This window comes from Ascidia mentula, chromosome 1 (genome assembly GCF_947561715.1).
Source record: "Ascidia mentula chromosome 1, kaAscMent1.1, whole genome shotgun sequence".
In the NCBI taxonomy this organism is placed as follows: Eukaryota; Metazoa; Chordata; class Ascidiacea; order Phlebobranchia; family Ascidiidae; genus Ascidia; species Ascidia mentula.
The window spans coordinates 2,082,893-2,098,207 of NC_138566.1; the positions used below are offsets into that span (position 1 = coordinate 2,082,893).

At 36.4% G+C, this 15,315-nt stretch overlaps 1 protein-coding gene across 1 annotated transcript; it reads right to left on the reverse strand.

Annotated features, from left to right (window-relative positions):
* Positions 1–1,687: 1,687 nt before the first annotated feature.
* LOC145905293 (uncharacterized) lies at positions 1,688–10,582 on the reverse strand. Its single transcript, XM_082992451.1, has 12 exons — positions 10,486–10,582; positions 10,216–10,385; positions 8,676–9,517; positions 8,495–8,575; positions 7,980–8,090; positions 7,272–7,343; positions 5,345–5,433; positions 4,777–4,957; positions 4,108–4,251; positions 3,516–3,677; positions 2,997–3,144; positions 1,688–2,731 (listed from the first exon to the last, which is right to left on the reverse strand). The coding sequence occupies exons 1-12, from the start codon at positions 10,516–10,518 to the stop codon at positions 2,617–2,619; spliced, it is 2,148 nt and encodes a 715-aa protein (XP_082848577.1). The 5' UTR covers positions 10,519–10,582; the 3' UTR covers positions 1,688–2,616.
* Positions 10,583–15,315: the final 4,733 nt, after the last annotated feature.

The following is a 15,315-nucleotide window of genomic DNA, read 5'->3' on the forward strand; positions in this document are numbered from 1 at the left end:
CCAATCTTTCGCCGTATTTAAAGCCTTTTGTTGATGATAAACTTGCTTGTGGATTTTAATTAAAACATATTCTATCCACAGGATTAGCAAATTCGTACATAATGTCAATGAGTAAGAACCCAACAATATAAAAAAGTTTGAACTACTATCTGATAATTTTACATTTTACACAACGGGAAAAATAACGGCTTGATTAATGATAATATTTCTGTGTTGTTGCGGTAGTGGTAAACCCCGAGAGCAAAGTAGAGGTAAACCCCGTGGTTTTACGTAAATTAAACGTAACTCACGTCCTTCAGACCGCATTATTCTTGCATTGTTGCCATGAACGTAAACGAGAGTATACTACACCCAAATACCTTTTTTGCCGTCATTAAAACAGCGCTTAGTCGTGTAACATACGTCACAGAAATAAGCGCTTGTATTGTGTAATGAAGTATTTGTAACATACGTCACAGAGGCCTTTGCACATGTACTGCATAATCCCATACTGCGGCCCATATGATAAATTCATCGAATGTTCTCGAGTAAAGTGAGTCATTCAATATCCTGTTTACCACATAAAATGTTATCACAAGATACAAACTCTCGTATTAAACTAACCATTTTAATGCGTCCCAGATAATACAAGGAGGATCAACTCCTTCAGCTAGTGTGCAACAGAATGTGTGAACAAGCGACTGCTAGTACAGCACGCGTGAATCATCTATATCCGTTCCCACAGATAATCTTGATGTGTACTGTATTTTATGTTCCTGCAATATATTACTTCAAGCGCCTCATGATATCACGTGACATTATTGACCAATCAGCTCTCATAATGGAGAGCGTTAAAGAGCCCAGTTTAGACCGGTAAATTCATTCTATTTGCTGGCATCCTATCAACGTTGTATTGAAAGTTGTAATGTACCGTCGTAATGAAGAAGATATCAGAAAAGAATACAATTATTCGGGAAGAGATCTTGGTTCTGGGTGCTTTATAGAACGGGGCAGAAGCAGGTTTAACCGTCAAAGAGACTCAATAACCGCTCAGGCCATCGAGACCCTGTTAAATATCTCTGAAACACTTAGAGTTATTTACAGTCGTCACACACACATCCTGCAGCTACATCATTGTGATGGATTAATAACGGTTTTGGTATAAACAGAAGAACACTAGACAACAGAACGCAGGCGTGATGCATAAAACATTTTTTTAAGGTTTTCCTTTGTCAGGGAGCAAAAAAGTTGGTTTATTTTCCTTGGACCGCATTATTCTTGCACCGAATATCTTTGTGGAATGACCGTCTTTTAAATCTCACCAAAATTATCCCTTATTAAACCATTAACCGTGTAAACGTAACAACATATGTGGTCTTGCAAGCGAAGGGTCAACCCTATGCCTACCCCTTCGTCTTTTACACACTTACCAACGTTTCAGTTGGGTTGTCGCAACAGAAACTATGCTAGATGTTGGCATATTAACTATGCCCATAACCACTTATAATTGCAGAGCCCCAAAATATTTTCCATCTCGTTCCACGAGTGTATGCGACCTATATGCCAAATATGAACCTCGAGCCGAGTCTTAACAATATTATTTATGATCGATGGGAATCCTATTTGATTAACGCATTTGACATAAGATCGCACTTGAGTTTTAATTGTTGTGTTTTCCTAACCTGACTTTAATTGAAAACCCGATGAAAACACTACATCACTATTTATTTACCATGAACAACTTGGCATACGAAATTAACACACGCAACGATACCACCCCCAGTGTGAATTTAATGAGTGAATTTACGCCCGAACGCTCAGACAGAGCTGACAGAGATCCGAATCACGGAGACAGAGATAGAATCACGCAATCCAAACATAGAACTACTTCACAGCTAGCAACATACCCATAAAAAAGCGGAGAACAAAGCAAACTATTGTTTAGCGGTGATCAAGGCAAGGGAGATTACTGAAAGACAACACAGGACAGTTACGGGAAAACTAAACGTATCTCAGCGACCAAACCAAACACTTTCAAACTAGCCAATAAATCATTTGACAACACAAACGGTTGCTTGGAGATTAAAATGACGCCAAAACGGCTGGGATACCATATCGCACAAATGGAAACTAAACAGGTTTTAAGATTAATATGACGCCAAAACGGCTGGGAAATTATATCGCACTAAGGACACAAATCGCGTAAATAAACAACCGTTGCTATCGCTACACTTCGAAATGAAACACGCTTGACAAAACGAGCTAATGCCTTTACCCAAACCCAGTGGAAAGAGATTCCGAACAATGACAAACTGGCCATGTAACCTAAGTCCATAAATGAAAACGTTGATATGTAGCTAAAACTACGCTACAATGAGTGACAACAATGACGGGCGTATATCAATAACCTGTGTTTCAGAGTGATTTCTATTTCACCATTACGACTTTATATTCTTATTGATGCGCCCGATCATTGTTTTTGAATGTTGTTAAGTTTCTGACATCCAAAGGTGACAATACTAGCAATTGATTGAACAATAAGGTGTGGAAAGTGACAAAATAGTGTAAATTATTGCTTCATTACATTTGTACACCCCTGATATATGCCGATTTTGTTGATCACAAAACAAACACATATTAAATTGCAACAACAGTCGCATTATAAACTGGTTTGTCAAGATCAAAAGCATGTGTCCAGTCATCTGAGATTGGATCGTAAACTTCAACTGGTGTCAGGGTCTGAATGAAACCCCTAAACACAACCAGAATTAATGTGAGTTTAGTTAAACATCAGGAAATTATTACACACTTAAACTGACAAAAACACACATGTCCTGTTTTCTTTATTACTAGTATTGGGATGTAAAATTTTGTTTTTTTTGGTGGGGCAGATTGATTGTGCGCAAATCACACACTTACATATATTGTCCCAGTGACTAAACACCTTAAATTATCAGTAACAGACCCCATAGTGACGTCACAATTACTAGGACAAAACAATCAAACGTAAACCTCACCCCAATCCACCCACAACATAAATCCTCCCATCAATAACACAAGCAGAGTGACGGAAACGAGATTCTAGGAGAGGAGAAACATATTTCCATTTGTTGACTCTGGGTTCGTATTCTTCAACTGTTTGCTGGATGCCACCACCAAAACCTCCTGTCAGATTTAAATTAAAACTTTTTTTCAGAGTTTTCTTGGTTTCTGTTTTGTATTTAAGTCAAATATTTGTTCATGTAACTTTAATTACATCATGTGTGAATTAAGTAGTACTATTTACTGTTGTAAATGTTGCCATGAAGATATTCTGATGGTTGTTGATTTAAAACTAAACCAGTAATTTGATTTAACTCAAGTAATATTTGTCAAAAAGAAACAAACTACAAGAATAGCAAGAAAACAACAAAACTTCATTCAAAATATTATGAAATTGACTGAAGTTACCTAACAGTAATGGATGGAATCCAGGAAATAGGAAACAGTTTCAAAAACTACTAGTTTTAGTTAATATGTAGCTTCTGATAACTAACCAATTGCATAGATCTTCCCTCCAATTTCTTCACATGCAAAATCCTCTCTTCCTTCATTGAGAGAAGCGATTCTTGTGGAGGTTCCAACACGAACATCGAGGAATTCACATGATTGTAAGAGTTTTCTGCTATCATCCCTTCCGCCCACAGAAAACAAAACATCTGAAGAAATTTCCAAATCGCTTGTGTTAATATTTATTGTGATGTCATATTACGATTATGTGGTAATGTTATGTAACAGTCAATGAGGTAAGCACTACGTTTTAACGTATAAACATGGGACAGTTTAATATCAAGATGTAAATGAAAAATAAATAACATGATGGTTGATATTTACGAACTCAGTATTTTAAACATGGGTTTAATCAAAAAAAAATTGTTTGCTTATTTTGCACGAAACGAAATTAAAACTCGTGCATATGACGTCATCACTAAGTAAACAGTTTTGCGACTCTATGGAATATTTGTGAGTAATAAGTGAGTGAGTATTGTGGGGAGTCTAAAGTTAAACCGAATTTTACATTGTTGCCTTCGATTGTCATGGAAACGAAGCCTTCTGTATAAGTATTGAGAGTTTCAAACATATTCTTACTGCCAATTGAACACATTCCATGTGCATATCTTGGTTGCAACATGTTGAAACCAATTCTCCATCTGTTTTCGTCCATGGTAAAAATCAAGTAGAATGATAATGGCTTGTTATCTCCAATATGTCCACCAGAAAGGTAAAGTTTTTCTACAAAATAGAATTCTTGATAAAATGTATCGGGTAACAATAAAACTTGGTTCTTCTGAAAGTTTTGGATGATTGCAATCATGAATAAAATCACTTCTGAAACAAAAAGTTGCTCCCACACAAAATATACCAGAATTCAGGTAATTATTCTTACTATTGCAAAGCTGCAGACAGGGTGTGTACATGCACTGTTTCGACCTGTAAGGTCTCATCAGTGCAGCTGTTGAGTGGCACTGTGCTAGCTTTCACACTAGCAGGCACACTAGTCTCCACTTTGTGGTACCTTTCGGTCAACGTCGATCTGCAGGGTACCCCATACTGAGTACCAAACAACAGATACGACGAACCACTGTGGAGCGCACTATGGCCAAACGGAACTGCTTGGTAACCGATAGCGCTAAAGGCAAAACACCAATGTAATATATGTGCAAAAAAGCCATATTATTGCAAAGCTGCAGCTATTTCATTTCATTTCAAAGGTATTTCACTTTTTTTAATTTTTATTGTTTAATTATAGCAACTGACCTCCAACAACAGCAGATGCAGCATTCTGTCGACCTTCACACAAATCAGCAAATTTCATCCAGCGATCACTTCTTTCCAAATTCATCATCTCACAACTTTTTGTTCGACGGTCTCCACCCATTACATAAACTGTGTTTCCAACTTTGGCTGAAGTTGAGTTACCTCTTTCTGAGTTCAGTTTCTGCAAATAAAATTGGGAAACTTTGTATGCATTTCATACCTCAAATGTTAATCCAACTCAATATTTTTGTTGGTGTTGAAATATAATTTAACAGTGGTTTTCAACCTGGTAGCTTTCTTATGTCTGCAGGCAGCCAATGTATTTGCAAAGATTTTTTCTTAAATTTTGTCAAAAGGAAATATCACAATTGAGCTCACCACTGATTGTGATGCAACAATTTTTCTCCTAACATTTTTGTGATTTTATGTAGATTTACTTGTATTATGTTGTTGTTGCAGCCAAGCATATTGTATTTGAATTAATCTGTTCTGTTAATCCATGATTTTACAAATAAACGGATTTGCTTGTGCAATAAACAAGTTGAAATGCATGGGGTTTACAACTAACTGGTAAATGTTCATGATGTTTTGTGGTAACATTCCATTCCACACAATCTCGTGATTTATGGCCACCAATGAGAAGAAATCCTGACAAGTCTGCAACAAATTTTAATATTAGGAATTTAGAGGATTTCTTTTACTTGTTGAGCTTTGAGATCTTGCTTCACTTGGAGACTCAGAGTTACTTCTTTCACCTGTCAATACATTATCACATACATATCCACATGTGAGGAAACACATTTCTTTCTCATCAAAAGTACATATAATAAGCACAAAATCTGTGTTACTTTCAATTATGTTCATGTTGTGGCGGATGCCACCATTTAATTGTAGCGGGTGCTTGATAGTGTTTATTTGTTAGCTATCAAGCACCCGCTACAATGTGGTTGTAAGTAAATGAACCATCACTGTATATCAACAAGTGTTGAAATATAATAGATAACAAATTTAGTTTAGTTTAAAATCCATCTATTAAACTCAACACAATACAGAAAAATTCAAAAAGTAGAATTTCACCAAAGTGTATTTTTCTTCTGTATAACAAACATCACACTAACTTTATATATGTTTTATAAGAAACAAAAAGCAAGTATTTAAATTTGACATATTCCATTTTTATCAGGCAACATAAGATAAAGATGCATAAACCAGCAAACCCATGTTAACCAGGGACCACATTTACTTGGTGTCATATCATGAGGTTGACGTGTATGTAAAGTAAACTACCAGAAATCAAACGACCCACGAAGCAACACCAAAAGGGCAAAATGGTAAAAAAACTTCCGCCGATCATTGAAGTGGACGCGCCTGATTTATCATGAAGTATGTCGTCGATGCGGTTGGAAACGTTTCAATTTCGTTCCTTTCTAATTTTAGGAAACAATAACTTGGCTATAATAGGTCGCAAGGTAGTGCCAGGTGTATGTACCTTGGGGAGGCGATAAAGGGTTAGAATGGCGGCAGATGTTGGATGAATGCGACTGTTGTCATCACGCAACAAACACACCGGCTAGAAGAATATGCAGCTGGAATGATTTGCGACATATATCAAAATTTGGTTAAATTTAAGAAAAATTCACGCTAAAGACAACCTCAACAGTGCCAAAACACGTTATAATTATTAGTTCAATTCATATTCTCTGATGCAAGTATTTGACTAAAATTGCGTCGCGTAAATAAAAGTATCATGTGGACTTTAATCAAACAATGCAAAGCAATATACAAAATCAACCGATACCACTCATTAAAGGTTTACTTTTGCTAATTTCTTACTAGCACAACCTGGCGGCCATATTGTAAGAAATGCATCGTGTTGTACTAACGACTTTAAAGAGTACAGAATGGGTTTGAATCTGCACATTGACTGCGATAAACCAAACATCTTTGAGGGTATATTAATTACTGAACGAATTTTGGAAATTTCTGAATCGTTTCCTAACGTAGTAACAGGGAGTTGATGAGATGATTGTTCGAATATTTAGCTTAGGGCAATAATGCAGCCATTGCTCAGCAACTATCAATTTGCCAATAATCAGGGACAAAGCCGATATCCACAATATAAGGCGATTTTCCTTTGGCATTTTTTGCGCTACTGTTTTATAAAAGATGGTTTTTAATCATTTTCAATCGTAAACTCTAACACCTGAAAAATAACCTAGTCTTTTATAATATATTTGATCTGGCACAAAATTCTTTTGTTAAAATTATCTTGAATATTTGAAATGATAAGGTTAATTCAAGGACAAAATTATTCATTTCTACCCAATCTTGAGACAAATTTATGCATTGTATGAAAGCACGATTAATTATATAAATATTATTATATGGTAGTTAACAGTAATTTGTTATATTCTAATTCATAAGACTATAAGGAGCAGTTAGGACTTTAGTTTTAGCATTAGTTGGCAGAATATGTCATGTTGAGTAACAAAAACCTTTATTTTGTGATGGACTGGGTTGTATCTGGTTTATTTGCATCTGGGCAACTTCAGCAATTGCTAATTCGTCTGAAAACAATATAGTTTACATCAAAGTTGTTTGGGAAGTAGCAAATCAGCAACATTCCCAATTCCAAGTGTTTTGTTTGCTTGCATGGGTAAGATAGGCTTTAATTCTGCTTTTCAAAACAATTTACTTACTCAGGTTGGTACAAATTCCAGTTTGGCGAGATTTCTTATCGACTCTCCAAACATAATTTTGATTCAATTTTTAAACATCATTCGGAATTGTAACCTTCTAGTCAATGATAAAAGCATGTAAAGGATATGAATTACAACTGGATAAATAATGTATCTCAACCTGATATTGGCAGATGCAATTTAGTCTGTGAAGGTAGATGGCCACTGTTTCGTGACCTGTAAGGTCTTATCAGTGCAGCTTGGTGTGAATCTTGGAAAGCAAAGACTTCCACTTGGTGGAGAATATATACAATCGCCGTCATCTGTTGGGCACCAAAATAGTTATGGAGAAACACTGTTTGGTCGGTAAAGTCGTCACACCAAGCTGCACTGATGAGACCTTCTAGGTCGAAAGAGTAGCCATCTGTTTGCAGCTCACAGAAATTATTTACCTACTGTTTTGCAATAATTTATGCCATGACAATTTTATTTGACAAAAAAATTTGTTGCAATTGCTGTTACTACCTCTTCCACTTCTTCCTGGTGTTGGGTTGGACAAGTTATCATCCACTGGAAGATTTCTTTCACTGGGTGGGTTTTGGGGTGTGGCATGACTTGCAGATTGTCCACTTGTATCTTATGACACAACAAACCAATATATAACATATGGAAAAATGAATTAAGTCTAATTTACATCAAGGTTTTTCGTAGGAGTATTTCTGTCAGAAATTTAACAAAACTCGCAAACCAAGGTTTTCGTTTGCTGGCATGGTTGCACTAGATTTATTTAAACTCTTTGGAACAATGCCAGAAAAGGCCAAACATAGGGGTGTGGAATATTTTTAGTTAAGGGGCATGTGTGTTGTGCCATAAAGTTTGTCATTCAAACTTAATACTTTGCCATATATTGATCAATTTTATGTCTTTAACACAGTGGAAATCAGTTGCTAATTCCAACAATCACATAAACAAGGTAATGAAGTTAACTATTGCGGAAACGTGGGTCAAATGTCCCTGACATAACAAGCAATAATACTTGCCTTGTCTTTGTGGAGGTTGTTGTGTTCGATCTCTTGGTTGACTACTTCCCCCAACTAGTGGATCAATTACTGGACCGATATCTGCAAAAAAATATTTTCACATGAAAATTGCACAATTATGAAACAAAAAAGTAGCACCATTCCACAATAAATGCCTTAAAAAAAATCATGCAAAACTTACCATGAAACTTCCATGACTGTGTAGAAAACTGGCTGAGTGGAACAGTTGGATTGTGGGTTGCTGTTGGATCCACAATATGCATGTTTCTTGCAGCATTTAATACTTGCTGCAAAATTACTGTGGGATCTTGTTTGGAAAGAAGTTGTTGGAATTCATCGCGAATATCAACCATGTCTGGACGTTGATTTGGATCTTGATCCCAACATCTGATCATCGCTCTTTCCATCACATTAACTATTTCTCTGTTGTCTGTATTGCTTTGCTCTTTTAGGCTTTGTATTGCTTCACAGTCAGGTCGTAGACCCTGCCTAATTTTGTTCCAGAATCCTTGTTCTGACTGGTATGGTTGTTCACGACTTAGCATCTCAAAATACATAACACCACAGCTGTAAGCATCCTGTTCTTTTTTAGGTCTTGCATCTTGAAAAAGCCTTTCTGGTGCTGCATAGTAAAGTGTCAATCCCTGTGATTTTGATTGACCGGGGAGTTGAGTTGTTGATCCAGATGTCAGTTGGACCAACCGAGCACATCCAAAGTCACCAATTACACAATGCAAGTCATGTGTGATGAAAATATTTTCTGGCTTTAAATCCAAGTGAACCAATCGCTTGTTGATTCCACAGTTGTGAATGTAGGCAACTCCTGATGCTATTTCAGTTGCCATGCGAAGAATCAAACCAGGGCCCAGTTCAATATCTTCATCCAGGATTAGAATTCTTAAACTTCCACCTCCATAGAATTGCATTACAATCCCAATTGCTCCTGGCCACTTGGTGTATCCATGAACAGTTGATATGTTGTCATGGCGAGATTGCAGTAAATTCTTATATTCACGTCTGAATCTGCAAGAAATTACACATAATTATGTGCAAATATAGGAACACAACTCACGGGTTTTCTCATGATTCTGAGTATAAATAGACTGGCCCATATTGTTATTATTTTAACATGACAGTGTTAATAACAATATGGGCCAGTCTATTTATACTCAGAATTATGTGCAAATAGCTTTCCACTATAAGTTGGTGTTAAATGTCACAATAGCAAATGTTTCAAACACAACTGTGTTCATCATTGGTGCAAATATTAAATGACTGAGACTGACTGCACTGTGCTCATTAAACTGGATGAAAAGATGAGCAAGAACATAAAATCATATGATGATTTCATGAGAATTGGTAAGGCAGTGATATTTTGTCAAACTGCATTGCAGTCATGTGGTAAATGTACAGGTAAAACAGCATGGAGTGATCACCAGAATTAAGCAAAGGTCTGTATTGTTGGATGTAAGACCTTTTTGAATTAATAGTTTGGTTTTTACATTAAATCTATGTAAAATATGGGGTGATGTGATGTTTAACAGCTAACTTTGCTTCTGTCTGCATGTTGGCAGCTGGTGCAATCGCCTCAGTAATGTAACAATTACACTAATGATGAACTTACTAATGTTTGAAACATCTTTAAATTTTTACAAATAAAGTTAAATAATTGCATGATGCCACAAAAAAATATTGGCAATGTTATGAAACAACAATCTTACGCTTTTTCCAACTGATGTTGCTCATGTTCTCCACCAATGAATTTTAAACATTTGACAGCAACAAATCCAACTTTTTCATGTTTTCCAACGAAAACTTTGCCATAGCTACCTTGACCGATTACACCCCGCTTGATGTCACAAAAGATATTTTCAGCTTTGAATTCTCTCAGCTTAAAAAATTTTTTGTATCAATGTAATAACAATATAATTTCAGGATTTGTACAATGCTTTCTATGCAAAAAACTGTGTCATACTTACAATATTACTTACTTCATGATCTTCGTTAGATGAGGCAAAGGCCATAATTCAGTGTCCATCGGCTACATTTATAAAAAATTGGAAATTCCAAAAATCTTGATGTTACCCTGGACACAAAATAGAAACAAAGATAAAACTTTGTTGGAGCAACAATAATCTACAAGTAAATCTATCCACATCTGAATTGTTGCCTTTTCAAGCTTGAACGTTTGCCTTACTTCACGGAAACGTCGCAACGTTTTCTTGGAATGAAATAGCTGGCAACTGAAAATTATTTGTGTAAAATGACTCAAAAGCAATTTCAAAGCGTTGACTGTAGAGTGTTTCCTGTAACCAACGTAACAAGATCTCCTGTTGTTATAATTACCGATGGTAGCTGAATTACGTGAGTAGTTTATTGCGATTAGCCAAATCCAAACGCAATTGTTACCAGAGGGAAGCAACTTAACAACAAAGTTAACAAAACTTCGGACCCGGGTTACTCGGCCACCTCACGAGGTATCGGCATGATTTTTTTAACGCATTACAATTCATAGGCTGACCTTTCTAACGATACCAAAATTATCAAAGTCTCTTTCATTTTAGCAGGTTTCGTTTAGAATAAACTAAATATCAACAAAAACAAAATTATCATATTGTAGCCCAGCCTTCGCAATATACGTAAAGCATCTTTCCATTTTCCTATATTTATTTTTGTTTAGTTGAACATAAATAGCTCGTTCGATCCTGTAACTTTCTTACACCAATGTGTAAACCCAAGCTCATATCGGCATCTACTAACGTCGCTGTAGTGAAAATCTGCACAGAGGAACGACGTCACGGTTAGGTGGTCGTCAGTAAAACCGACACTTACAAACACGATATGGTCGGTTGTGAAACTGCTTGCTGTGTTACCTCACCCACTGAGGCATAACTCGGCAAACCCACACTAACCAGGGAAGACATACGATTATTTTCAATCTGTAATCGCCAACATTTAAGTAACATGTTTTAAGTAGAAATACGAAGACTGGACTCAACCAACGATATGTTGGTTCCAAACTTCTGGTGTAATATCATGAGGTTGACGTGTATGTAACGCTCTGCATCGCATGAAGTAAATTACCAGAAATCAAACGACCCACGAAGCAACACTGAATGGCCAAAAAGGGAAAAAATCATTGAGGAGCTGGACGCGCCTGATTTGTCATAAAGTATGACGCTGTTACGGATGGAAACGTTTCAACTTTCGTTCGTTTCTAACTTTAGGAAACAATAACTTGGCTATAATAGGTCGCAAGGTAGTGCCAGGTGTATGGACCTTGGGGAGGCGATAAAGGTACGGAGTAGCAGCAGATGTTGGATGAATGCGCCTACAGTCATCATCTGACAGGGCAGCATGGACTTGGCTATAACTCGGTTGCTCACGCACGCGACAAATACAACCGCCAGTAGAATATGTAGCTGGAATGATTTGCGACATATATCGAGAATTTGGTTAAATTTGAGAACAACTCACGCTAAAGACAACCTCAACAGCGCCAAAACATGTTATAATTATTAGTTCAATTCATATTCCCTGATGCAATTATTTGACTAAAATTGCGTCGCGTAAATAAAAGTATGATGTGGACTTTAATCAAACAATGCAAAAACAAAATATGTACAAAATCAACCGATACCACGCAGGTTAACTTATGTAAGTTGTTCAGGTGGTGACTGGCCACGAAGTGTGTTAAACGCTAAACGATGTTGTCGCAAACAATATATTTGTCTTACTAGCACAACCTGGCGGCCATATTGTAAGAAATGCATCGTGTTGTACTAACAACTTTAAAGAGTACAGAATGGGTTTGAATCTGCACATTGACAGCGATAAACCAAACATCTTTAGGCGTATATTAATTACTGACTGAATTTTGGAAGTTTTTGAATCGTTTCCTAACTCAGTAACAAGGCGTTGGCAAGACGAATATTTAGCACACGGCAATAATGCAGTCATTGATTAGTAGCTACAGTTCTAAGCACAATTACGTTAAAATCAAAAACGTTAAATCTGTTGCTGTGGTAAACAAATCAACATCAATACAAGTAGGTAAGTACCTACTGGAACAAAGTCCTTAATTAAGAACGGCAGTCAAGCGAATATCGGTTAGCGAGAAAACCGTTCGACATTCCAAAAGTTAACAAAGGTATTCCATCATTGGTAAGTTCGCTTAAATTGAACGATGACGTGTGTTAACATGGTAAACCTAACCCAACGCCATTCCAGAGGCTAGATTAGAATCGAAAAGAAAAGTAATTTTAATCTAAACACTCTGGGTCCAAAGACAGTTAGGGTTTCTGCTATGTATATCGGAACATTAGTTGGTGTTTGCCAGAAACCGTGTATTTCATCTCAATAGCACCACCTACCGACTTGTGACGTACGCATAAGAATGCAAAAATAGGCTCCGGCGGAGTCGGAGTTGCATTGCAAGCACATCCATGACTGCGAGTGAGACGCAGTGTTGCATACATAACAAATTATTAAATGTTCCGTATCAGTCTTATGTCTACGAACTGAATTCTCTTAATTTGGCACTGGTTTTTGTATTGAAAATGCACACTAGCTTTCGCGAGTACCTCTCTCTTCATCAGGTGTAAGTAAACACAATACGATGTTTTCATCAGGCATTGTAGAGGTATCTTTTCAACTACATGATCTTTGGAATTTGAGGCAGTATATCGAGAAGGTTGTATTGAAATGTTTTGGGTATTATTGATCACAAAGGTCACTGTGCACTTTGATTATCTTAATTCGTTTGTAAAACTGATATAAAATGAAGCAACGGTGGCATTTTATGTATGGGCCTGGAATTTTCCTTAAACGCGCAACCAGATCCTGACGGACAACTTGCAGTTCCGTTGTTCTTTTTTATAATTAGCTTTGCGATTTCAAACGGCATATAATGAAACTTATTTGTGAATTATTGTAAAATAACTTTTATGCAAGATTAGAATAAAAAAGGAAACTTTGTGCAATTGTTTTATTTTGTTCGTGCTGAGCGCGTCATTAGAGAATTAATTGAGGATTGGAATTAAGGACAGATCAATAGTTTTCCGCAGCCATTTCCGGTTTAAGCCGTTTCAGGGCATCTCGAAAACCGAAGAATTTTGCCGATACTCCCAAAAAGGCCTTTGGTTATTCATTACCTGTTGTTGGAGGTTAACAACATGGTGAATTCTCTTTGACATATACTTTAGTTAAACTGCCTATTTTAGCTGTGACTAGGACGTAGACGACAGTATCTTCGTGTGTAAGCGGTGTTAACGTTGTCCCTTTTTCTTTCTGCGCTTTTGAAAATTGTTGTGTGGTTTACGTATGAAATGCGATTCCTAGATAAAGTCTTGTTGTGTGGCAGACGAAACGTCGGAAAAATACAATACGTTAAATATGCCAGAAGATCAGTCTATTTTTAATAGAATCTTCGTATGTTAGCACTGCTAAACCGGTATGAGCACAAACTTAGTCTAAGCTTGGTTTCCAGATTCATGTGATGTTTCACGTTTGCAGTGTTTGTGTCAACGTAACTCAATTTTTTGGTTGATGTTTAGGCTTACCCGAATCACAGTTCCGTACGAGTTCTCCCGTTTAGTTTTTATGAACTTTTTCGGCAGTTTTTCTTGGACTAAAGATACTCGTGTTGTTTGTTTAAACCGACGCGCGTTGTCAAAACCGACGCGCGTCGTTTGACGGAACCAATATAAAGTTTCTGCTACTCACACTGTGAGCTACAAGGTCAACCGTACGTGACGTATAACAAGAATAATTTACTTTCCACAATAATATATTAAATTTCTACAAACGATTGAAAACCAACCAAAGTAAATCAAAACTACGCAGATTAACAATGCGCAAACGGATCATATTAATTGATTTCGACAATCAAGTAGGAACAGGGGATGCTGCAGTTCCGCAGTGCCCACCCACGATCCACGACTGGAAGTAAATCATCAGAGGAGAAGAAAGACAATGTTAACTAATTATCCCAGTTTCGCTAATTTAGGAGCATTTTTTAACTTTCTGTAATGCAGGCATTTTAATAGAAATTTGCTAATGGGCAAATTACAAATGTTAGTTTGTGGACTGAAACTATACGTTTACACGCGAACATATCACATATCACGTGAATCATTATTTATTGCAAAATTGTAATTAAAATTTCTTTCTAATTTTTATTCTGTTAAATTTAATTTTTTCTCTTTTTTTAGTAGATTTGCGTTCCATATGATTGCACAAACGACAGCAAAATAGGGGAATAACCCGATTGAAAAACAAAGTTTCGGCGGTGGAACCGTTGCCATAGCTTTTGCAAAACAGTTAAACTCAATGGTCGTTTAGTTGTCGATTTTGTGAATAGTCTAAGACTCTGATTGATGAATTTGAATTTTTGTCATTTGGAAATATTATTAATTGCAAAAATCTTGCCAACAGTTTTGTCAGAGAGTCAAGAAACCCCATACATTGAATCAGAAACTTGCTGACTAAACAATTTACACAGACTTTCATCTAAATAAAAATGTAATGAGCAGGGGGGAAGATTGATATTAAACTTTAGTTCTTCCTGCAGCACCCCAATTTAAATGTTTGTAAATTTAAATGTTTACCATGAGGTAAAAAAAAACACTTATTGCTTTAATTTATTTGCAATTTGTGATGAAAAGAGTGAAAAGAAAAATACTCCATGGAAAAAATCATAACTCTCAGCAAAATCATCCCACTACAATCAAGCTATGCATTTACAATTCTGAGCTTTCATTAAAAAATACATTAAAATGTTTGCAATAACCTAATGCTTATACTCAAGAAACCTTATATTG